Raw genomic sequence first — 23,454 nt, 5'->3', positions numbered from 1 at the left:
AAAAGGAGAGAAGGGAGAAGGAAGAAGGCAGAAGAGAAGAGGAGAAGAATGGAGAAGAGAGAGAAGAGGGAAGTGGAGGAAGAAGGAAGAGGAAAGAGGGAAGTGGAAAGTTGGAGAAGAAGGAAGAGAGAAGAGGAGGTGATGGAGCTGTAGACAGGAGCAGACGGGACAGGGGGCTGGAGCTGATGGAACATGCAGGACGGGAGTTGACGGGACCTGCGAATGGGAGAGCGGGTGCAGACGGCGCTGGACAGCAGGCACTAAACGAGTAGGAGGTGGGAGCCGAAGCCGACCAAACTTCAAGTGGCCTGCCACATGGCATTCCCTGTCCCATTCCTAACAGGGAACACAACCTATCAAGAACAGGACAAGAAACATTTCACTAGGCAAGGACGCAGTTTGAGACGGATTTGCAACAAGGAAGGCGTTTCAGCATGCCAGGGGCCATTTCAGCCATTTCCTATTTCTATGATCCTTGTACTTCATCACATTTGCACTGCAGGGGGTGTTAGAATTTGCCAATTCTGGGCAGTGCCCGTGTAATTTGTGTGGTGTGGACACTTATTAAAGTGTCAATGTAGTGTTTGTGTACCTAGTGTCTTAAAAAATATAGGAAGTGACACTTATTAAAGTGTCAATGTAGTGTTTGTGTACCTAGTGTCTTAAAAAATATAGGAAGTGACACTGGGGACTAGAGTAAGTTAACCAACTCTAGTTAATTGGTGGACAGCTGGTTAGGTCAACCCAAGGAACCTATGGACTAAGGAGAAGGGGAAGTAACTTGGAAGGGAGATGTGCAACAGAGGAATCTAAAGAAGAAGAAGAAAGAAACTCCTGAACAAGATGCACCATTGGAAGCATAAGAAGAAGGATAGAGAAGAATCCTCGTGGAGCACCACATCTCGACTCATGGTTACCTCTCATGTGTTAGGTGAAAAAATATGGCAGGCCAACAGCAAGAACTATAGCCACATGCTGGAACCTGGAGTCAAGCATCACCTGCACATGCCACTGTTTGGTCGGGTGCCTCCCATTGGAGATATGGGCTATGTGGAAGAGGCTTAAAAACTTTAAGTGCCTCCTACCTATCAGGTCACCCACCACCAATCAAGAGTTCCAGAGTGCCTGGCATTTGACTCACCACACTGCCCAAAAACAGCAATTGTTGCCCACCTGTTTGCTAGGCCATGCTTGCCTACCCATGCTCATCACAGAACCACCAAAATCTAGCAACCAGGGCTTGGGGCCTGCTTCTAACTGCCAGGCTTGCCATAAGTGGCTCAGTGCAAAGAAATTACTACTAGATGAAAGGTGCCACAACCAAACTAACTGTCAAACATTATACATGACTATAAGCATTCTTGTTCACCTCTTCTGTCTTCAGTACAGACCATCCAATTGGGTGTGAGAGAAGCTGAGAACTGTCAAAACGAACACACACACACACACACAGAGAAGCAAGTACACAAGCATAAGAACCAAAGTGAGCAACAGTGGTAATTGCACAAGATAGCATGGAATTACAAGATGGTGCCTCTCTATATACAAGAAATTTGACCAAAACCCAAGACCTTACTGAAACCTGTCAACCATTAATTACTGGAATCAAGACAAAAACCCAATCCCTCAATCCACCATTTGAGCCCTATTAGAGCCAAGAGCATAAAGATATTTGAACACATGAAGTAAATCTTTCGACTTCCCAAAATGAGAGATTTGCATTGATAACTCTCTCACCGAAAAGAAATTGGAGTGTTACTTCAGCAAAATGCCGATCCAATAAACACTCAAAACAATAATGGTAATGCAACCTACCTCCAAGATGAGCAATTAGAAGTGGCAGAGCAGGCATGATTGCTGATGTTTGGTCTGAATCACCAGAAGCTATATTGGTCAAACACCAAGCTGCCTCTAACAACTGTGCATTCCAAAGCAGCAAAAGGAAACAAGGTCAATTACTTCAAAGATACTTTACCAAACGCCATTATATCCATAATCTGAAGCTCCACAATGTTTAGACTTCATGCAGAAGCTTGACATCAGACATGAGTAACTCTTAAAAATATCACAAGCTTACTTGTTCATCACTGGAACCAAACGAAAGACATCTGACCAACACAGGAACCGCTCCTGCTTGTATTGCTGCATTCACTGGTGGGGTTGCGTTGCAAGAGAGAAGCCGCCTAAGTTTCCTTAACAATTCCATTTTTCTTTGTGGACCTTTACCACTGCGCACACAGTCAATACTCACTATGATTATACATACTTTCAAAAAAAGAGTACATATTTTTAGCAATATGAAATGCAGTTACAGAATTTAGGCAAGAGGTATACAGCATGGTGGCCACTTCCACCATTAGAGATTTTAGATTACATGATTAAAAGTGTCGCTTTGAGGTCTTCAACTGTACGAATGGTATCTTCTTCCAAAACTTTATTTGAGCCCTCCATTTGCATGGAAACATCTTCGTATTCCATAATACTTTCATTGGTATCATCAGCCCTCCGCATCCGCTTTGCACGAACAACAGCATCTCTTCTCTCCTTACCAATAGTAAGGGCCTGCTGCCTTCGCCGTTGCCCAGCAGCATTTCCTACTGCAGCCAACAGCATGCATTCATGTTTGAAAGTTGATTAGTGTTTTTTTTAACAAAGGAGACATTTATGACTTACTAATTTTGAAAATCTCTACTTCAAAAGATGCATTTACAAAGCCACAAAACCAATTTCACACAAAATTCAACCTTACCCAGCATGTTTGATCGGTTTCATAGTGCTTCCTCCACAAAGGTGGCTCTTGTTGTTTCCTCTCAAAGGAGGCAACAAGAACAAGGCAAGCAAAATCAAAATCAAAAACAAGCTAGTAAGACCCAAGGAAACTCCTAGTCATCCTTGAAATCTAGGTGGAAAAATGTACCAGAGAAAAATTGGTATTGCCAACATTGTCAAAACGCAAGACATTTTTTCAACAAGTGTTGATAATAGGGTAGAGGCACACAACCCAAAAAGCCTCAGACCCCTACCCCTCAATTAGGTAACTCCTAGCAAGGGAGGCAAGGTAGTGGCAACCAAAATCGGGGAAAGTGGCGAGGCCACACTCTCACTACCATCCATCTGCCATCACAGTCAATATTGTTCTCAACTCCAGAGGGAAAATCTGACTAGTATGTTGGACATGAGGCTCATCTCATCTCTATGGAGAGATCAAAGGCTTCGAGTTTAGTCCATGTTCGCAAGTTACCTCCCGATAAGGTGACTGCACATGCCCACTCTACCCAACTGAGCACATCATCTCCTGTTTGGATCGTAGATAGTCCAGCCACCCATCACATGACCCCCATTCAGGACATTTTTGTCTCCCAGGTCCCACAACTCCTCCGTCAAGATCCATGGTCTAGGTCATGTCAAGTTTGATACTGATGAAGTCCCGAATCTCACTATTAGCAATAATGTTTGTCATGCACTATCATCTCTTGCGTGTGAGCCTTAGTTTGAGTCAGATGGGGACATTAAGAGCTCTGACATGTCTGTCATGTGCTTTGACCGAGGAGGCAGCTCTATTCAGAGCAACATTTCTTTTCTCAATTAGTTTGGTGTGCATTTCTTGCTTTGCCAGGTACCAGTCAGCTTGTGCCCTCCATGCTACGATCTGCCCTACCAGCCCTTGCCGGCATTTATTGCCTGCCACATCAGCATTTACGATCTCTATAGGTGCTGATCAGCCAAATTTGACTGGCCAACTGCCACATTTAGTGGCTCAGCTGGCTGGTTGGCCAGTTTAGGGGCATTTCAGCTATTTATTGCCGGCGGGAACTTTAGGCAGACTATTCCTTTCTGTCTTTAGCGAGTGCACACTCAGATTGCAGTATTCTTCTCCATCATTTGGAGGGGCTGCTAGCTGTACACTCCATCTCTATCACCGTCACCATCCCCAATGTTGTCATCATTTTCCAGCCTGATCTGGTTGCTTTGGGCTACATGCAAGGACTGATAACTCCATCATTGTATTTAGCATTCTTTCCACATTCACTGCAGATTTCTCTTTCATTCCTACTCTCTGCTCTCTTCTCCTTTTCTCTCCGTGTTCATGTTCCTCTTCCATTGCACACCTCACATGGTATCATCGCCTAAGTGAGAACACAGAGGTTTCCTTCAAAGAAGACCACCCTATTGCTAAAACACAAAATTTCAGCCTTTTCTTTGCTGCAGAAAATGTAATTTTTTTTGTGTTTTATAGCCGGTTGTTCTCTTCGTTTAGGCTCTTCTACAACCAAACATAGCAGACTTAGTGTGTTTGTAGGCATTGATGACTCAAATGAGGGGTCTGTTGCGAATAAAGGGCCATCATGCCTTTTATATGTGCACGGGTGTGAACACACCCTTAGCACATTTGTACTTTCATATATATCTATCTAAAACCTAGTCTTTGAACCGAATATCAAAGGTGTCATGCTCACTCTCCTTTCTATTGCTCTCTACTCTCTGTGTGTTATCTGTCGTGTTCACTCTCAGCTCAGTCAGGCTCCATCAAACTGGTATCAGAGCACAGGTTGTGTTGAATGCTCTTGCAGTCGTGCAAGAGTCGGATGTTTAGTAGGTAGAGTCGGAGGTACAACGGGTTGCAAAACGTGTGGCACCAGGCATTATGCTCACGAATGTCTGCAGGTCACGCAACAACTAGGCAGCTGCAAGTGAACAGTTCAGATGATTGCTGGTCTTGGCGTCACTGCGCTACAGAAGGTGACGGCTGCTGGTTTTGCAGAAGGTGACAGGCAGATGACACTACTGCACGATCGACAACAGACAGGCGCCGTGTGAGGCTCCAGTGCATGGCGAGGAGATGGGTCCAACACGTGGCGGCCGCCAGCTGCATGGTCGCGACCCAAGTTGGCGGGTCAACAGACACCCCTCTCCATTATATTTTTCTCAAAAATCAGTTTTTTCTTTTAAAAATCCCTTTTACCCCTTTCCTTTGCGGGCATTCGTGCGTGTAAGCACAATTTAGAATTTTGGGCAGATTTGTATGTTTGTCTCAAAATTTGCAGGAATTTGTGGCATTTTGCCTCCGACATTTGGGCTGGGCCTTTTCATGTACATGCAAGAATTGGGCTGAAATTTACCCAATTTCTCGACATTGATGCACATTGGACCCCATGCAATTTGGGCCATTTGCTATTTGGGCGAAATTTGTGCGACATTTGGTCATTTTATGTACATGTGGGTTTAATTCCATGCAATTTGGACATCTAGAACTTGGAAATTTTTGGGGGTTTTGCTGAAATTGCTCTATTTTGGCAAAATTGGCCTATTCTATGCATGTTAGAGACAATGCAAATGTATGGTTGATGATTTGAGCACAAAATTTTTGGGGCTTTTGACTGTACGTGTCAAATTTTGTGCACGTGGGTGCATGTACAACAGAAATTGCAGCTAAAATTTGGGACTTCTCATGTAATGTGATGTATTTGTCCTTGGAACAGCTGTAATCAGTTGTGGAGTGCTATAGCACAAGGTTTAGTGCTTCTGAAAATTTATTTGCAGATCTGAAATTTCTACTTTTACGTGGTTATTTATTGCTGGTTGGTACTTGTTTGTACCTTGGTCACTTATGTGACACTTTGGGCCTGCATTTGCTGAATTTTTTGGTCATATTTGGGCTGAAAATCATGGTTGGCACCAATGACAGCAATCATCTCATACACATTAAGAAGCTTGAAGAAGAACATAACTTTGCAATTTGGTAAAAACAGTGCTATAGTATCCTGTTGCAGCAGAAGCAGACAAGGCCGATTAAGACCCAAGGGGCAAAGCCCGTAGATATGGAACAAGAAGACTGGGATGAGTTAAATGAGCTTGCACGCTCAACCATCGAGCTATCGATTTCTGATGCCTTCCTGTTTAACATTGAAGGTTTGGATTTAGCCTATGTTATTTGGACTCGACTGGAAGAACTGTATGCCCAAAAGAGTGCCGCAAGCAAAGTTTACTGGCTGAAAAAGCTTATGGATTCACATATGAAAGAGGGTACAGCAATGTCTACTCGCTTGAGTGAGTTTAACACCATTTTCAGCCAGCTGGTTGCTTTGGAGTTCAAGATTGATGAACAATTTAAGGCTACATTCTTGCTTTGCACTCTGCCAGAGAGTTCGGATACATTCAGGACTGCTATGAGCAATTCTAATGCGATGCTTTTGTATGCTGATGTAGAGAGTGCTCTACTCATGGAAGAAATGAATCGGTAGAACAACGCATCCAGTAAGTCTTCCAGTGCTTTGCATACTATGGGCAGATCACAGCAAAAAGGAAAATCTGATAGCAAGGGACGCAGTAAATCACATGGTAAGGATGTTGAATGCCATCATTGTGGCAAAAAATGTCACTTTAAACATGACTGCTACAAATGGAAGAAAGAGAAAGGAAAGGGCAAGAAGACAGATGATAGCAAGGAAGAGAAGAAAGAGAGTCAACCTAAGAAAAGCAATGTCAAAATTGAAGAGTTGAATGTAGTCACTCATGACAGTGATAGTGGGAATGGCGTACTCTTTCTCTCTTCACACTTTAGTACACATGCTTTACTTGCAGATACGAATGATGGCATGCACACTTGGATCCTAGATTCAGGTGCTTCCTTTCATGTCGCCCCTCATTGTGAGTGGTTTTCTAACTATACAAGGAATCGACATGGTGTTGTCCATCTTGGGGACAGCTATGCATGTGACATTGCAGGTATTGGCAATGTGCAGTTGCAGTTTTAGCATGGTTCTGTCTTCATCACACTTCAGCATGTACGGCATGTACCTCAGCTCAAGAAGAGTTTGATTAGCACAAGGCAGCTAGATGACAATGGATTTCATGCCACCTTTGGTGATGGGAAATGGAAGATTTGTAAGGGATCTAGAGTGATTGCCAGAGGTTGTAAAAGTGAAACCTTGTATCCTCTCCATGTATCTAGTGTGCGTGACCATATTGTTTCCGTGACCAAGCAACCAAGTGTTTCTTTGTGGCATGGCCAGTTGAAACACGAGTCAAACTCGAATGAAAGTGCTTTCTCGTTTGGGTTACTTGTCTTGTCTTCATTATGCTGATTTTGAGCATTGTGGTCATTGTGTTTATGGTAAACATGCACAGACATCTCATAAGAAGTCTCTTTCGTTGATCTCTAGAGTTAGTACATTCCGATATATATCAGATGCTAGGGTTATCTTCAGGGGGAAAGAAATACTTTGTCACCTTTGTCGATCCTACACGGAAGGTATGGGTTTACCTCATTCGTAGCAAGGACAAAGTGCTTGACAAGTTACAAAAATTATTAGCATTGGTTGAAAATCAATTTGATAAGACACTTAAGTGTCTTCGCTCTGACAATGGTGGGGAATATGTGTCAAAGGCCTTTCAGGCATTTTGTGACAGCAAAGGGATAAAGAGAGAGCTCACTGCCCCTCATAATCCACCCCAAAATGGAGTTGCAGAGTGTATGAATCGAACCATACAGGATAAGGTCCATACGATGCTATCTCATGCTGCATTCCCCCATGGCTTTTGGGCAGAGGTTGTTATGATAGTTGTTCGCTTGATTAATCGGTCATCGAACAGGCCTTTGGGGGAGGGGAGGGATCCCTCAAGAAGAGTGGTCGGGCAAGCCACCTCCCTATGCTCACCTAAAAATGTTTGGTTGCGAGGCTTTTGTGCACATTCGTAAAAAAAAACACAGCAAACTTGAGCCAAAGTCCTGTAAATGCATTTTCCTAGGATGTGGTGACGAGGATGAAATGGGGTATAGATTATGGGATCCCGAGAAAAGGAAAATAGTACACAACAATGATGTTATCTTCTAGAAAGATCGGATGCATAAACAGCCAGAAAAGACTGAGGAGGTCCATAGAGTTGTATTCCGGGAAGAAATACCTTTTGGACAGCAAAATGTGCCCGTTGTACAGCAACAATTACCTACCGTAAATGAACCTACAAATGCAAAAAATAATGCTGGAAATGATCAGCCAACCATTGCCCACAATGATGAGCCACTAGATGTGTAGGAACAGCCAGTACCGCAAGCTGTTAATGCTGATTTGTAGGCTGAAATGCCAGGACAGCAAGCTAAAAATGAAAATTTGCAAGCTCAATAGCCAGCAAACAATGATCATTGGGTTAGGAGATCGTCTAGGGCTACTAGACAACCTGATAGATTTATTCTTGGTGCAAACAATGTGGCTGATTATGTCATGTTGACAGACTGTGGTGAACCGTCTTGCTTCAAGGAAGCAATTGACAAACAATACAGCAAAAATGGTATAAAGCCATATTGTCAGAGATGGAATCTCTTGAGAAAAATGGCACTTGGGACTCAGTGCAGTTGCCTAAAGGGCAGAAAACCCTTCCATGCAAATGGGTTTACAAGATGAAGATCACTTCTGGTTCCTCGCCAAAGTACAAAGCAAGATTGGTTGCGAAGGGGTACAAGCAGGAATATGGAGTTGACTTTGATGAGATATTCTCTCCTGTAGTCAAGATGACTACATTGAGAACCATTTTCGGCTTAGTTGTAGCTAAAGATATGGAGCTCATACAGATGGATATAAAGACTACATTCTTACATGGTGATCTGCATAAAGACATATATATGCAGCAGCCTGAAGGGTTTGTGGCAAAAGGGAAAGAGAAGATGGTATGTAAACTCAAAAGGAGTTTGTATGGGCTGAAACAAGCATCAAGAGAATGGTATCATAAGTTTGATACATTTATGCAGTCTCAAGGTTTTCATAGAAGTCAAGTGGATTAGTGCTTGTACACCAAGAAGGCAGTAGATGGCAACCTGATTATCTTGGTTTTGTATGTTGATGACATGCTGATTACTGGCAGGGATACTCATGCCTTGGACTCCCTGAAGCAAAGTCTTCATGGCAGCTTTGACATAAAGGATCTTGGTAATGCAAATCACATTCTTGGCATGCGAATACTCAGAGATAGGTCAAATGGATTACTCTATCCATCTCAACAGGAGTATATCTCCAAGGTTTTGCGACGTTTCGATATAGAGAAGGGGAAAACAATTGGGGTTCCATTGCCTCCATATGTGAAACTCGGTGCAAAGGACAGCCCTACATCTAATGATGAGAAGGCGGAAACGGCCAAGATACCATATGCTTCAGCTATTGGCAGTTTGATGTATGCTATGGTTGCTACATGTCCTAACATTGCCTTTGCTGTGGGAATGGTTAGCAGATACATGGCAAACCCTGGTAAAAAGCATTGGAAAGCAGTGAAAGGTATTATGAGATACCTCGAAGGCACAAAGGAGTTGTGCATTTGCTTTGGAAAGCAGAAGGCATCTGTCGTTGGCTTTACAGATGCAGACTATGCTAGTCATGCGGACTGCAAAAAGTCCACTTCTGGATGTGTTTACCTTCACAGGAGGAGCAGTCTCTTGGATCTCTAGGCTACAAAAGTGTGTTGCATTGTCTACTACAAAGGCAGAGTATGTGGCTGCCACTAAGGCATACAAGGAGGCTTCATGGCTTTCACGTCTGGTGGGAGAGCTTAGCATTACAGAGTTACCTATTCTCCATTGTGATAGTCAAAGTGCTATCATGCTAGTATGGAATCTCGTCTTTCATGCAAAAACGAAGCACATACAAGTGAAGTGTCACTTCATTAGAGATGTACTTGAGAGCAAGAGCATTGAGCTAGTCAAAGTACATATTGATGATAATCCTGCAGATCTTCTAACGAAGGGTCTTCCAGCAGAGCGGTTTGCTCATTGCCGACAAATGATGGGAGTTGGATAGGTATATGTATTTCAGCTTTGTACATACCTAGACTTAACTAATTCTTTTCTCCTCTTAAGGTACATTGCCTTTAGGTGGGAGGTTGTTGGGAATAAAGGGCCATCGTGCATTTTATATGTGCACGGGTGTGAATACATCCTTAGCACATTTGTACTTTCATATATATCTATCTAAAACCTAAAGAGGTACACTAGTCTTTGTACCGAATATCAAAGGTGTCGTGCTCACTCTCCTTTCTACTGCTCTCTACTCTCTGTGTGTGTTATCCGTCGCGTTCACTCTCAGCTCAGTTAAGCTCCATTAAGGTCTATTCCTACTCTCTCTAAGAGACGATGTGATCATCGCCAAAATCAGAGGTCAAAACCCCATTCTGAACTAGAACTCTCTCTTGCCAAGTCACATAGATCGGACCAGCTCCTTCCCCCCTCTCTTCATGTCTCTCACAAGGCCCATTCTTCTAGCCCTAGGATGCCAATGATGACACCATCAATGCAAGTGCCCATTCTACCTTCTTTGCCCTATTAGTATTTGCCAATTCTAGGTAGTGCCCAATGTAATTTGTGTGGCGTGGACACTTATTAAAGTGTCAAAGTGTGGTGTATCTAGGACTTTAAATGTATTGACACTAGGCTCTAGAGTTAAGTTAATCCAACTCTAGTTAGGGTGTGGGAGTTTAGTTAGGTCAACCTTAGATCTTAGTAGTACTTTGTACTCTCACTCTATCATGCAATCTTGAGCTAATACGCTCCCTTGAGCTCATACTATCTATTGTTCATTGTCTCTCATTTCTCTCTCCTCCATAGCCAGCTGAACATCACATTTGGTATCCAAGCCATGCAAGATCCCATATTGGCCTCCAGCCACCTTGCCACCACCAGCTCCACCAAAAGGAAGGAGCTGCTGGAACTCAACCAGCTCGAAGCTGCCATTGAAGCTATCAGAGGAGGAGGAGATCTTTCAACACCACCTCACTGCCATGTCAACTGCTCAAGCTCCAACCACCACCTCAACCCCAGTCCACTACTGTTACAATGCTACCGTCCAATGATCAGCCAACTACTGCTGCCAGCGCTGCTATTGCAATGCCACCCCAACCTATTCTTACGCATGCTGCCCTAGCCTCCACATAGCACCACCCAACACAGTGCAACCGCCTGTGTTGCATCTGCCTACAGTGCCACCACCCAATCCTCCTACTCTTCTACTTGGAGCTACTGCAAACAGTGTTGTTTTGCAACATCACCCAGGCCTGATGCCAACAACAGTGCCGCTACTCCTTTGCCTGCCTTGAGCCTACCCACCACCACAGTCCACCTCCCAAGCACTCTCGTGGTGCCCCACTTCTCAACCAACTTTCTGCAGTGCCGCCTACAATCTGCCCAACACATCTCCAACACATTTGGCATCTGTGCAAGCATCCTGAGAACTTGCAAATTTGGGGCATTTGCCAAATTTGAAGCCTCGTGCACACATATCCACCAAAATACCCAACATTTAGCCATTTCTCTAACATTTCCACAAGAAATTCAAGGCTTTTGCAATTTTGGGTTTTACACACATCCCAAGAAGCAATGCAATTTCTGGTTGCTGTCATCACACATCCTGAAGCGAGATTTCATCACACATCCTGAAGCGAGATTTCATCAAACCCTAAGTCTATAAGTATTAAATCTATTCAATTTCTCACATTTTCTTCAAGGAAATTTGGAGATTTTGTGTTTCACGCATCCCAATGCAGCAAACAGGTGCAGATACAGCATCAATTGCTGTTTGATATGCATTTGGCATGGAAATTGGTGAAATTTTAAGGATTTACAACATTAGATTGTTGAGATTGAAGGCAGATTTTGCTTTGAGACAGTTTTGGACAGTTTTATGATTGCATAATCTATCCCGTGTTGGGATTTCATGTGAGCACGTTTTGCACTTTAGCTCAGAAGTGTTTGGTTATAGTTTGTGCACTTTATTGCAGCAATGGCTCAGCAAGGTCACAGTGATCATAGCAACATTTCGGGTGTCCTCACTTGTTAGATTACGGGAACAGATTTCTTGAGACTGATGGAAGCACGAGTGTTCTTCACCTCCCAGCCACGCCTAGATAAGTGCTGGCCCTCAAGCTTATCTCTTTGCCAGGCGTCAACTTGCTGGAGTCCTACTATTTCTGGACTCCCTTAACCTCTAGGCTCCCCTTAACCCCGTTCGGGCGCCCCAAGAGCCCGGACGGTCTTTCTCGTGCATGTTCCCCTAAATTTACCTTAATGTAACATTAAATATTCCTTTTAATGTCACATTCCACACTTATGACCTTAATGTGACATTAAATATCACTTTTAATGTCACATTAATGTCACATTTCCTTCCCCTTAAGAATCGGTTTCGTCCTCGAAAACGATACTTGGAAGGTCTAACTGTAAACCGGGAAACCTTTTCTTTAAAATACTTACTCGCTCCCATGTTGAGCTTTCTTCTGAACAATCTTTCCACTTAACCAAACATTCTTGATAAATAGTATTCCTCGTTCGTCTATTACGAACATTTAATATTTTTTCTGGTTCATGTGGATTAGATTGGTCATAGAATAACTCCTCAATATCATCATTTAAGATTAGATTATCCAAATCACCCAGCTTCTTCCTTAATTTGCTTACATGAAAAACTGGATGTATTTTACTACCAGCAGGTAGTTGGAGCTTGTAAGCCAATTCTCCCACCCTTTTAAGTATTATGAAAGGACCACAATACCTTGGTGAAAGCTTTGGACAATGTCCCTTTTTCATAGTTTTAGTTTGTTCAGGCACCTTAAGATAGACCAATTCTCCTTCTTCAAAGGAGATGTCTCTTTGGTGAGGATCTGCATATGCTCTAGCTCGACTTTGAGCTTTTTTAATATTTTCTTGAGCAAATTTTAACATACTATTCATATCCTCCAAAAAGTCTTTAGCTGCCTGAACCTTTTCCTTATGCAGTCCTACTGCAAAAGGAGCTCTGGGCTGAAACCCATACATCAACATAAATGGACTATATCCAGTGGAAGAGTGTTTGGCACTGTTATATGCAAACTCTGCTATCGGTAAATACTCTTCCCAATTAGTTTGCCTTTTGCTTACATATGCCCTAAGCATATCTTCAAGAATTTGGTTAACCCTTTCAGTTTGCCCATCTGTTTACGGATGATCCGCCGTACTCATGCTAAGTTTAGTATCCAATTTACTAAATACCGCACGCTAAAAATGGCTATCGAATTTTCTATCCCGATCAGAAATTATATTTGCCGGAAGGCCATACAATCGGTATATGTTCTCTACGAACAATCTAGCCAATTCTGGTGTTTTAACATCAGTTGAAGTTGGAATAAACCTAGCCATTTTGGTTAACCTATCCACAATTACCCACACAGAGTCGTGCCCCCTCTGTGTTCTAGGTAAAGCAACAATAAAATCCATGGAGATACTCTCCCATTTTCCCGAAGGAATTTCTAATGGATGGAGAAGTCCTCCCATTTTTAATTTTTCAGCTTTATTAACCTGGCATTTATTACATTTGACCACATAGTCAAGGACGTCCTTATTCATTCCAGGCCAATAGAACTGTCTTTTAATAAGACTATAAGTCTTATTAACTCCTGGATGTCCCGCACTAGGGGTATCGTGACACTCAAAGAGTATCTGGCGCCTTATTTCTATATCTTTCGGGACACATACCCTACCCTTGTAGAGTAAATAACCATTATCAATGGTAAAATTCTTCCACTTGAATCCAGTTTGAGCAACCCCTGATGCTCCATTTCCTAGTTGAACATCCTCAGATATTCCTTTCTCAGTAGAAGCACTTTCATTTGGATCCCCATTTTTTATTGCTTCCCATATGTTGGAATATGCCGGATCAACCTGGCATTTCCCTTTTAAAGATTCAAGCAAGCTGGAAGTGAACTGAGTAAAACTCAGTTCATTAATGATGGGCATTCTGCTGAGTGCATCAGCTACTATATTATACTTTCCTTTTCTATATCTTATTTCATAGTCGAACTCTTGGAGGAGTTCGGCCCATCTGGCTTTATGCCCATATAAATCTGGTTGATCATTAAGCCACTTAATGCTTTCATGATCCGATAAAATCAAAAGTTTGGCACCATACAAATAGTGCCTCCATTTCTTCATTGCATGTACTATAGCATACAGCTCCCTCTCATAAACAGAATAATTCTGTTTTGCACGATCTAATTTCTTGCTTTCAAAAGCAACTGGTCGACCTTCTTGTAATAAGACCGCGCCTATTGCCTTATCACTGGCATCAGCTTCAACCACAAATGGTTTATTGGGATCCACTATTAATAATACTAGAGCTGTAGCAATAGCTACCTTAAGTTTTTGAAAACTTTCATTTTGGTCTGTTCCCCAATTAAAACTTTTCCCTTTCCCTTTAAGTTGGTCTGTCATTGGAACAGCTATTTTGGCATAATCTCGAATGAATCTACGATAAAATCCAAATAAACCTAGGAAGATCTGCAGCTCTTCCAGGTTCCGTGGAGGTGGCCATTCAATAATTGCCCTTACTTTTTCTGGATCCATGTTGATTCCCTCTTTCGAGATTATATGCCCTAGATATTTGACCTCTTGTGCAAAGAATTCACATTTAGTTTTCTTCGCATAAAGGGAATGTGTTCTTAACAGTTGGAATACTAATAATAAGTGTTCCAAATGTTCTTCTCTTGATTTACTAAAGATCAAGATATCATCCAAAAAAACTACTACAAAATGTCCTAGATAGGGCCGTAAAACACTATTTATCAGCTTCATAAAGGTAGCTGGTGCATTAGTGAGGCCAAAAGGCATCACCAAAAAATCATAATGCCCGTATCTAGTACGAAATGCCGTTTTGGAAATATCTTGTGCCTTAATTCTTATTTGGTGATAACCTGATCTTAAGTCTATCTTTGTGAAGAATTTTGCCCCTTGCAATTGATCAAAAAGATCTTCCATTCTGGGCATAGGAAATTTATTCTTCACCGTTATTTTATTAAGTACTCTATAGTCAACACAAAGTCGCATAGAACCATCTTTTTTCTTTACCAATAAAATTGGTGAAGCCCAAGGTGAATTACTGGGTTGAATAAACCCTTTATCCAGGTAATCCTTGATTTGTCTTTCAACTTCTTGATGCTGTGTTTCACTTAACCTATACGGTGGTTTTGAAATTGGGTGTGTATCCTTATTTATATCAATTGGGTGATTTATTTCACCCCTATCTGGTGGAAGGCCACTTGGTAAATCAGAAGGAAACACATCTTTAAAATCATCTAACAAACGATTCAATTCATTATTAACATTCAATTCGCAAACATAGGAAAATTGTTGCTTTATATTACAGAAAGTAAAAGTACTCTGTACAGGAAGAGACCATAGCATATATACCTCACAAACTTCCTTCTTTATCAGCTTCTGAACTTCAGTAGAACACAGCAAAGGATTATCAGATACTTCATGTTCACCTTGAATGACAAAAGTCTTACCATCCCTTTCAAATTCCAGTATATTATGGTGATAGCTACGTTTTAAGGATGGTTCCAATCCCCATAGCCACTCCCTCCCTAGAGCAATATCAGCTCTTTCCATGTTCATTATTTGGAAATCAAGCTTATCTTTATATCCTTGAATCTCGATTTCCAAATTGGATACCATTGTATCCCATATTTTATTGTCTTGGCCTTGCATCATACGCACAACGTATTGATGCTCACTGTTTTGTTGGGGAAGTTTCAATTTTTTGACAAGTGCATAATTTATAAAATTATGTGTGGCAGAGTCATCAACCATGACTCTAACCCGTTTTCCAGCTATCAATCCATGTACTCTAAGTAAATCATGTGGCCCAAAGGTAGACTGCCACAAAGAAGTTGACATACAACACTTATGTTGTACATCCATGTGCAAGACCTCTAAAGATTTATACTTTTCATGGCCCTTTAATTCTAAGGTCTGCACTACATGGATTTGTTTTTCTTTTCCCTTGCCCTTGTCCTTTTCTTTGTCTTCCCCCTTTTTCTTTTGAGGGCAATTCCAAGCAGCATGGTTAGGGGATAGGCAATTAAAACACAATTTTTGTTTTTTGGCCTTATCAAAGTCATCAGGACTTAGCTTTGGCCTCATATATGGTTTCTTTTCAAAAGGTTGTTTTTTACCCTTGAAAAATGGCATTTTTCTTTTAAATTTGCCCACAAATTTTGAGGTTTCTAATTCCTTAGACTTGGGCTCCATATCAGTGAGACTGGTGAGTGTACCTAGACGCGTACTATCTTCATAAATTAATGCAAATTTAATTGCCTCTTCAAGCGTCTTAGGTAAACTCCGTTTTACTTCCTTTTTACAGGCTTTATCCAGTCCCCTAATGAATCCTCTTGTTTTTTGGAATTCATCAATTCCTTCGAGTTTGAGGATTATCTCACGATATTCCTCCAGATATGTCAGTAGGGGCCGTCCCTTTTGTCTGACGTAATCCCAATCTTCCCAGTTTCTTTCCATTTCATTTTCAGGAAGAAATTCTTTTAAAAAGACAGATTCAAATTGAGCCCAAGTTTCAGGTATTTTATTCGTCTCCTTTAAAGTTCGCCACCACTTATATGCTTTGGGCCCCAAAGTTAAACTGGCCTCCAATGCTTGGAGATGTGGTGGGGTGTTTTTTAATTTATGTAAATCTTCCCATTTTTGGAGGAAATTAAAAATTGTATCTTTATTCCTATCTTTTTCCTCCCCGTAAAATTGAGGTGGTTTCATATCCTTTAAAACCGGATTATCCCTCAATTTATGGTAGGTTTGGGGTTCCTTAGGATCTCGCATAGTCACATCTAAATCTTTCGATGAAGATGGGACATCCGAGGTTTCTATCTTATTTTTGTCTCTTTCCAACAATAAAGTTAGTTGAGATTTTATTTCAGTAAGTGTTTGAGTTAAAAACTCCATTTGAACCCCCTGAGTTTGCACACGAGCAAAAAGATCATCAAATTGCTCTCTCGTGGCAAAAAATTCTTCCCATTGTTCTTCTTGTATGTCTGGTTCATGGGGATCTGCCATAGGTTGATCCCCGGAACTAGAACTTTCCATTACCCTTTCTTTCCCTTTTTCGGCCATTAATACACTGGAATTGGAAAGCAAAAATAAGAAATTTGCATACAAGATAAAATACTTCCCTGATTTTAATGGCAGACTGTGACTTCAGTTGTATGAAGGCTGTAGCTTCAGTTGTATATGAAGTTTTCTGCCTGTCTCACAGCAGTCGCAGTCTTATCCGCCTCAGGAGCAGTCCTATCCGTCAACAGCAATCTAATACTGGCAGCTCCACTTCTGATCTGTTTCTCGCGGCTGCTGGCAGCTTCACATCTGAGCTGGTTGGTCCTCGCGAATGCTGGCGACTCCACTCCTGGTCCTCGCGGATGCTGGCGGCTGCACGCCTGGTCTGGTTGGTCTTCGCGCTGGTCTTTACGTTTTTTTTTTTTCTCTGCCCGTTTCTGCCCGTAACGTTTTCTGCCACGGGTCCCGTAACGTTAGACCAATGATAAATGTCACTTACGTGACGTGGCGCTACACTTCTAATGTGACGAGTCTTCTCCGTTTTCTTCATGGCTTCGTCAATTCTCACGCGACGGGACAGGGCAGATGACACGCTTTCACTCGCGACGGAACAGGACACTTCTGACTGATGGCCCGCTTCTTGACTGACGGCCTGACAGATTCTTGTTTGATCAGAAACATAGGCTCTGATACCAATGTTAGATTACGGGAACAGATTTCTTGAGACTGATGGAAGCACGAGTGTTCTTCACCTCCCAGCCACGCCTAGATAAGTGCTGGCCCTCAAGCTTATCTCTTTGCCAGCCGTCAACTTGCTGGAGTCCTACTATTTCTGGACTCCCTTAACCTCTAGGCTCCCCTTAACCCCGTTCGGGCGCCCCAAGAGCCCGAACGGTCTTTCTCGTGCATGTTCCCCTAAATTTACCTTAATGTAACATTAAATATTCCTTTTAATGTCACATTCCACACTTATGACCTTAATGTGACATTAAATATCACTTTTAATTTCACATTAATGTCACATCACTCAAAAGGACAAGTTGGATGGCACCAATTACTCCTTGTGGAGTTTCATGGTGCGCAATCTGCTAGTTGCCAAGGGTCTTTGGCATTTTGCAACCAGGAGGGTTTGCACCTCAAAGGCCTCAAAGAGGGGCTAGAGAATAGGAGGGTTCGCACCACAAATGCCTCAAAGAGGGGCTAGAGACTAGCAAGCTGCCCTTGCTGCTGCCCACATGCCTCATACAAAAGAACAAAGGAAATGGGGCTCTAAAGATACATAGGCCTTATCTTTGATTTCTCTTTCAATCAAGAGAGAAACAATACCTCGTATTTAGTCTTGTAAGACCCCAAAGGCAGCTTGGGATATCCTTGAGTAGATGTTTGTAGCACGAAATGAGACCAAAATCTCTTACTTGAGAAGAGAATTGGCAAATGCATGCATGGATAAGGGTGATGGTATGACAAATCACCCTAGTGACATTCACGATTTGAGAAGCAGCTATTGAATATTGATGAGGTGATGACTGATGAGGAGTTGTCAAAATCACCCTAAACTCTCTTCCAGAGTCTTATCTTGGTTTTCATACTTTATTGAATTTGTCTTTGAGGGAGGCACAACAGCCTCCAAAAGTTAACCAACCCCTTGTTGTTGCAAAAGCAACAGACTTGGAAGAACATGGCTATCAGATAAGGTGATATAGCTATGCTCTTTAGGTATAAAAGCAAGGGCAAAGGCAAGCGATATGTAAAAAATCAGCCTAAGGCTAATGTGGGACCACCAACTAGCAAGGCTGCCCAAGATTCAGACAAAATTAAAAAAAAGGGAAAATGCTATTGTTGCAAAAAGCCTGGCCATTACATAGACGAATGACAAAAGAGATTAGCAAAGGAAAAGGACTCCAGGTTGGCTATCCACGAAACATCAGCCACTCGGTCTTCAGATGGTGATGCTACATCCAACTTGGTTGAGAAGGACTATGCATTTTTGACTTGCAATTATGACACGTCTAAGGCTGATTCAACATCTAATGCTGCTGAAACGCAGCATACATGGTATTTTGATAGTGGGGTATCTAGGCACATCACTTTTTACAATAGCAATCACTACTACAAATGGGTTAGATTTTCAGCTTATGGATATATTGTTTGCGCTTGGGATCACTAAAAACCTTCTTTCAATTTCAGCCTTTAATAAGCAAGGCTTTTAGGTCATCTTTGAGGATGACAAATACATTGTCAGAGATAGAGAGCTTGATTGGACTTTGTACAAATGTCTCTTTTTGTTGGATACTTATGAAAAGGGATCTCATCATGCTCTTATAGTTACTACCCTTACTCCAGCTAAGCAAAATGCAGAGCTTTGGCATGCTCGCAATGGTCACATTAGCTTTGGTAGTTTGATGACACTTTAGCATTGTCAGATGGATGTTTTGCCTCATGTTGATACTCCACCTCCCCATGCATGTGAGGGATGTATACTTGGAAAAATACACACTTTGCTTTTAAGAAGGATGGTGCAGTCCGTGTTGTCCGAAAAATGCAGCTCATACACTCTGATATGTGTGATCCTATGCGAACGAGCACTCAATGGTCATTTGTATTTTGTCACATTTATAGATGACTATTCTCACTATACATGGGTGTTTGGTCTCAAACCAAAGTCGGATGTATTTATGCACTTCAAACACTTGGTTGCAAAATCGGAAGTAGAAACAGATTTAAAGGCGCAAACCCTATGCACAGATGAAGGGGCGGAGCATATGTCTCATGCATTTGAGACATTCTTGCTTGAGCATGGATTACACATCCGACCACTATGAGGATAACACCTCAACAAAATGGAGTGGCTGAAAGAGAGAATTGCACACTCATGGAGATGACCAAATGTATGCTGAAAAGAAAAGGGATGCCACATAAATTTTGGCTTGAGGGCCTACAATGTGTAAATCATGTATTTAATAGGGCTCTGAAAAAGGCACTTAAGACAATCACTCTTTTTGAGGCACAACATGATAGAAAACCAAGGTTGATTACTTTCACATGTTTGGATATATACCATATGCTCATGTGCCTAAAGACCTTCGTGGGAAGCTAGATGATAAGACACTTAAATGCATTTTTGTTGGATACAATTCAAAGAGTAAAGGCTATCATTTGTATGATCCTCGGATATTTAAAATTTGTGTCCGCAGAGATGTTATTTCAGAAACAGATATATTACAGCAAGTTGTTGCTACAATACCTGCCCCATATCAGCCCTTGGTTGATCCTATTTTGCTTCCAGCAATGAAACAAGTAGTCGAGCAAAAAAGAGTTGTTGCAGATGTAGCAAAAACAATCCCGAGATGGTTGTTATAGAGTCTCTAAGAGAGTTAAATTGATGCTCCTCTGCCTCAATGTATAGGAAGGCTGCTAGACAGGTTGCTCATGATGCAAGGGGCGCAATTTGAGGAGAACTTGGAAGTAGTTGCTCTTCTGACTAACCTTGGTCATAAATATCCTATGCCTTGGAGATGGAGGTCATTCAATCTGTGGATAGTATTTGTGAGTCATAGCAAAAGTACACCCTTCAATTAGTGGAAACTGTATTGTATTTATCAGAATCGTCCTATGGCCATGCCACTTGACCCCAATGTCCACTTATCTAAGGATTCCCTAGGTCAACCATTCAATGAGCCCACCTATTGATCTGTTGTAAGAAAACTTCTCTAGTTGATTTATACTACACCTAATCTTGCATACTCTGTTTGTTTACTAAGTCACTATTTCAATGCATTATGCACCTAAAATGTCACATTGGATTCCTTTTATGCATGTGTTAAGATATATTGTTGTACTTTTTCTTATGGCCATGTTTTGCTTTTGCCTGGGTATACTGATTCGAACTGGGCTAGAGATCCTGACGACCAGTGGTCTCACCGTGACTACATGTTTTCCTTGGCCACGGCTCCCATTTCTTGGTCAAGCCATAAGTAAAAAACGGCGGCTAGCCGCTCTTTCTACAATTGAGGCAAAGTATCAAGCCCTCTTCGATGGCATAACAGAGACTGTCTACTTGAGGGGACTACTAGCTATTCTTCGATCCCATGCAACTCTGTGATTGTCATCTACTGCAACAATCAAAGTGCCATAGCGATGGCTAGTAACCCAATCATCACACCATGGATACGGCACGTTGAAGTCCACTTCCATTTCACCACAAAAGAGGTTAAGTTGGGCACCATCTACCTAGATTTTGTGCCTTCATCGGACAATTTTGCAAACATGTTAACCAAGGCGACCAACCATCCGATTCTCCAGTACTTACTACCCAAGATCAATGTGGATGTACCCTCCTCTACTACTTCAGACTAATGCGGAGAGGGTGATACCTCTATCTTTCCCTCCCAAATTGAGAGGGGGCAGCCTTTTTCTCTTGAGGGTGACAGGATTTTGATTTAAGTTAATGCTTCAGAGCATTTATTATTTTGTACATTGTATCATTATTTCGCATCCTCTAGATGACCATGGTTGTAAAAACAAGGGCACTATCCAAGTTGCACCATTGCATAGCATTTTGCATAAGCATGATCATCTACATTGCCTGTTGCACATAAGTCCAGTGCATTGGCATTCTCTTATTGTAAACATGCACCTATACGCATTTATCCCTTTTCAATCTTTTTGAGTGGTCGACTCTAAATCCACTATATTCGTAGCAGCTCACGCGGCAGTCTCCCTTGCTTGCTTTTGCTTGCTTAGCTTCCCCAGTCTGCCTCCACCTATCTCTTTTGCTTTCCCCACATACCCTCCATATATTTCTTTGTCACCAATCCTCAATGGTGGTTGGGATAGCTTGCGTATTGGATCCAACTACCCTTTTATTCTCCTCAAAGGACACAAACCACTCAATAGGACAAAAATCGATTGAAAACCCTCACTTAAAAGTTAAGTCTATTCAAAAAAATCAAAAACTCTCCACTAAAAACAAAACAAATAAACAAACCAAAAAAAAGTCCATTGTGGCTCCATCCATCTTTGCAAGTCCTAGTAGGCCACTGGGCAACCAACGAGCACCCACCCTTTGTCTGATGTCTTGGCCTCTCTAGGGTGATCACTTGGGCTCCCTCAATAAAATAACCATCACCTCTATAGTCTTGGTAGGTCATTGGGCAATTGACATGTACCCTTTGCCCAATGCCCTGGCTGCTTTGGGATAAGGGAAAAAAGAAAAGGAAATTCGGGCTTCGGCTAGTACAATCCCTTTCTAGTTCCAATTTTAAGCTTGACAAGAGGTGTTGAGCTAAAAATGCATTAGCTTTATTAAAACAGCCCCAAAACTTAAATAATTAATTAATTAAACCTTTAATTGAAAAGATGTCTTCTAGAGAGTGCTTGTGTTCCATAAGCACAAACCCTAATTGGGAGGACCCAAACTTTCCATAAATAGGCATGTTGCCCTCCACTCAGCCACAATCTCGTTTTTGCAGCTTACAAGTGCCAAAGCTTTGTTGTCCATACCCCATATGCAAAGGATATCTTAATTGTAGCTGTCCACTATTGTGTTCTACCATTCGCCGCCTATTTCTAAACCATTCCTCACAAATTCCAGCCCTCATATCCCTATTGTTCATCAAGGTGGCTACAGTCTACCATCCGAAGGTTGTGTTTACAGCTCATCTTTATCAAATACCTTGCATTTTAGGCAGAACTGTTTGTTAGCAATCAGGTTTATCATGCCTTGTCATCTCCTACCTGTGAGCCTCACAGATGAAGACTTTTGGAGCTCTAACAAGCATGTCATGTGTTTTGATGGGGGAGGTTCCATTGCGCACTCTCACATGGTGTCATCGCCTAAGTGAGGACATAGTCTAGAGATTTCTTGCAGTAGAGCAGATTTTCATTGCAGAGGAGCATGCCTAAATTTCCAAAACGCAGATTTTCAGCCTACATTTACTGCAATTATAGCCCGAACAAGTGGTCCATTGCCCATTTCCTCCCCCAAGCAGCCAAGTGACAATATATAGAGACTAGATGGCAACTTTCTTACATCAGCCAGCCCCAGCTTTTGTGTATTGCTCAAAACGCAAATTTGTGTTTTTGTAGGTGCTTCCTTCATGGTAACAATGACAGCATTTTGCTGAAGGTGACTACTTCCTAAGCCTTGGCAACAACTTCCTAATGTAGGTGACAGCTTTCTGTGCAAGTGAGCCTCCCGGTGGTAGGCGACTTGTGCTAGTTCACACAACGAACAGAGGTCAACTAGCCCATTTGTTTGGCAGCCCTCTCCTCCCCATTCTCTCCATGTTTCACAAAAGGCCCATTCTACTAGCCTTCATATGCCTTCCATAACACCCTCTATACAAGTGTCTGTACTCCCTTCTTTGCCCAAAGAAGACCAGCTTGATGGTTCCAACTCCTCACTTTAGTCGTGTAAAGTGGAGTGTATTCTTGATACCTTTGATCTTGGGGAGTTTGTCACACCCTATTCCCCATCTATGGAGGATCCCACATTTGGATCATCGATGGAGTGTACAGCCTTATGGGTGTTGGGTTTGACTCTTGCCTACCCTCACAACACTAGGGCACTTCGTACTCTCTCTACGAGAGGTTTTTTCCCCCAA

The 23,454-nt window shown here is 42.0% G+C and overlaps 1 protein-coding gene across 4 annotated transcripts in view; it reads right to left on the bottom strand.

Moving 5' to 3' along the window:
- LOC148024362 (importin subunit alpha-9) overlaps positions 1 to 23,454 on the bottom strand; it is a 132,743-nt gene that overhangs the window by 77,256 nt on the left and 32,033 nt on the right. For 3 of the 4 annotated variants that reach the window (XM_087693982.1, XM_087693981.1, XM_087693979.1), the window contains exons 2-4: positions 2,375 to 2,597; positions 2,078 to 2,228; positions 1,816 to 1,918 (exon numbers count right to left, since the gene is read on the bottom strand). In XM_087693982.1, the coding sequence (XP_087550108.1) occupies positions 1,816 to 1,918; positions 2,078 to 2,228; positions 2,375 to 2,597 (477 nt within the window). The remainder of the gene's footprint in view (positions 1 to 1,815; positions 1,919 to 2,077; positions 2,229 to 2,374; positions 2,598 to 23,454) is intronic. The other variant, XM_087693980.1, reaches the window with a different exon arrangement.

Source organism: Lygodium microphyllum, chromosome 15, assembly GCF_053477565.2.
Source record: "Lygodium microphyllum isolate KBCC chromosome 15, Lygodium_microphyllum_v1.1.10, whole genome shotgun sequence".
NCBI classification, from domain to species: Eukaryota; Viridiplantae; Streptophyta; class Polypodiopsida; order Schizaeales; family Lygodiaceae; genus Lygodium; species Lygodium microphyllum.
Note: the sequence above shows the minus strand (reverse complement) of the source record. Positions and strands in the feature narration are given on the sequence as shown.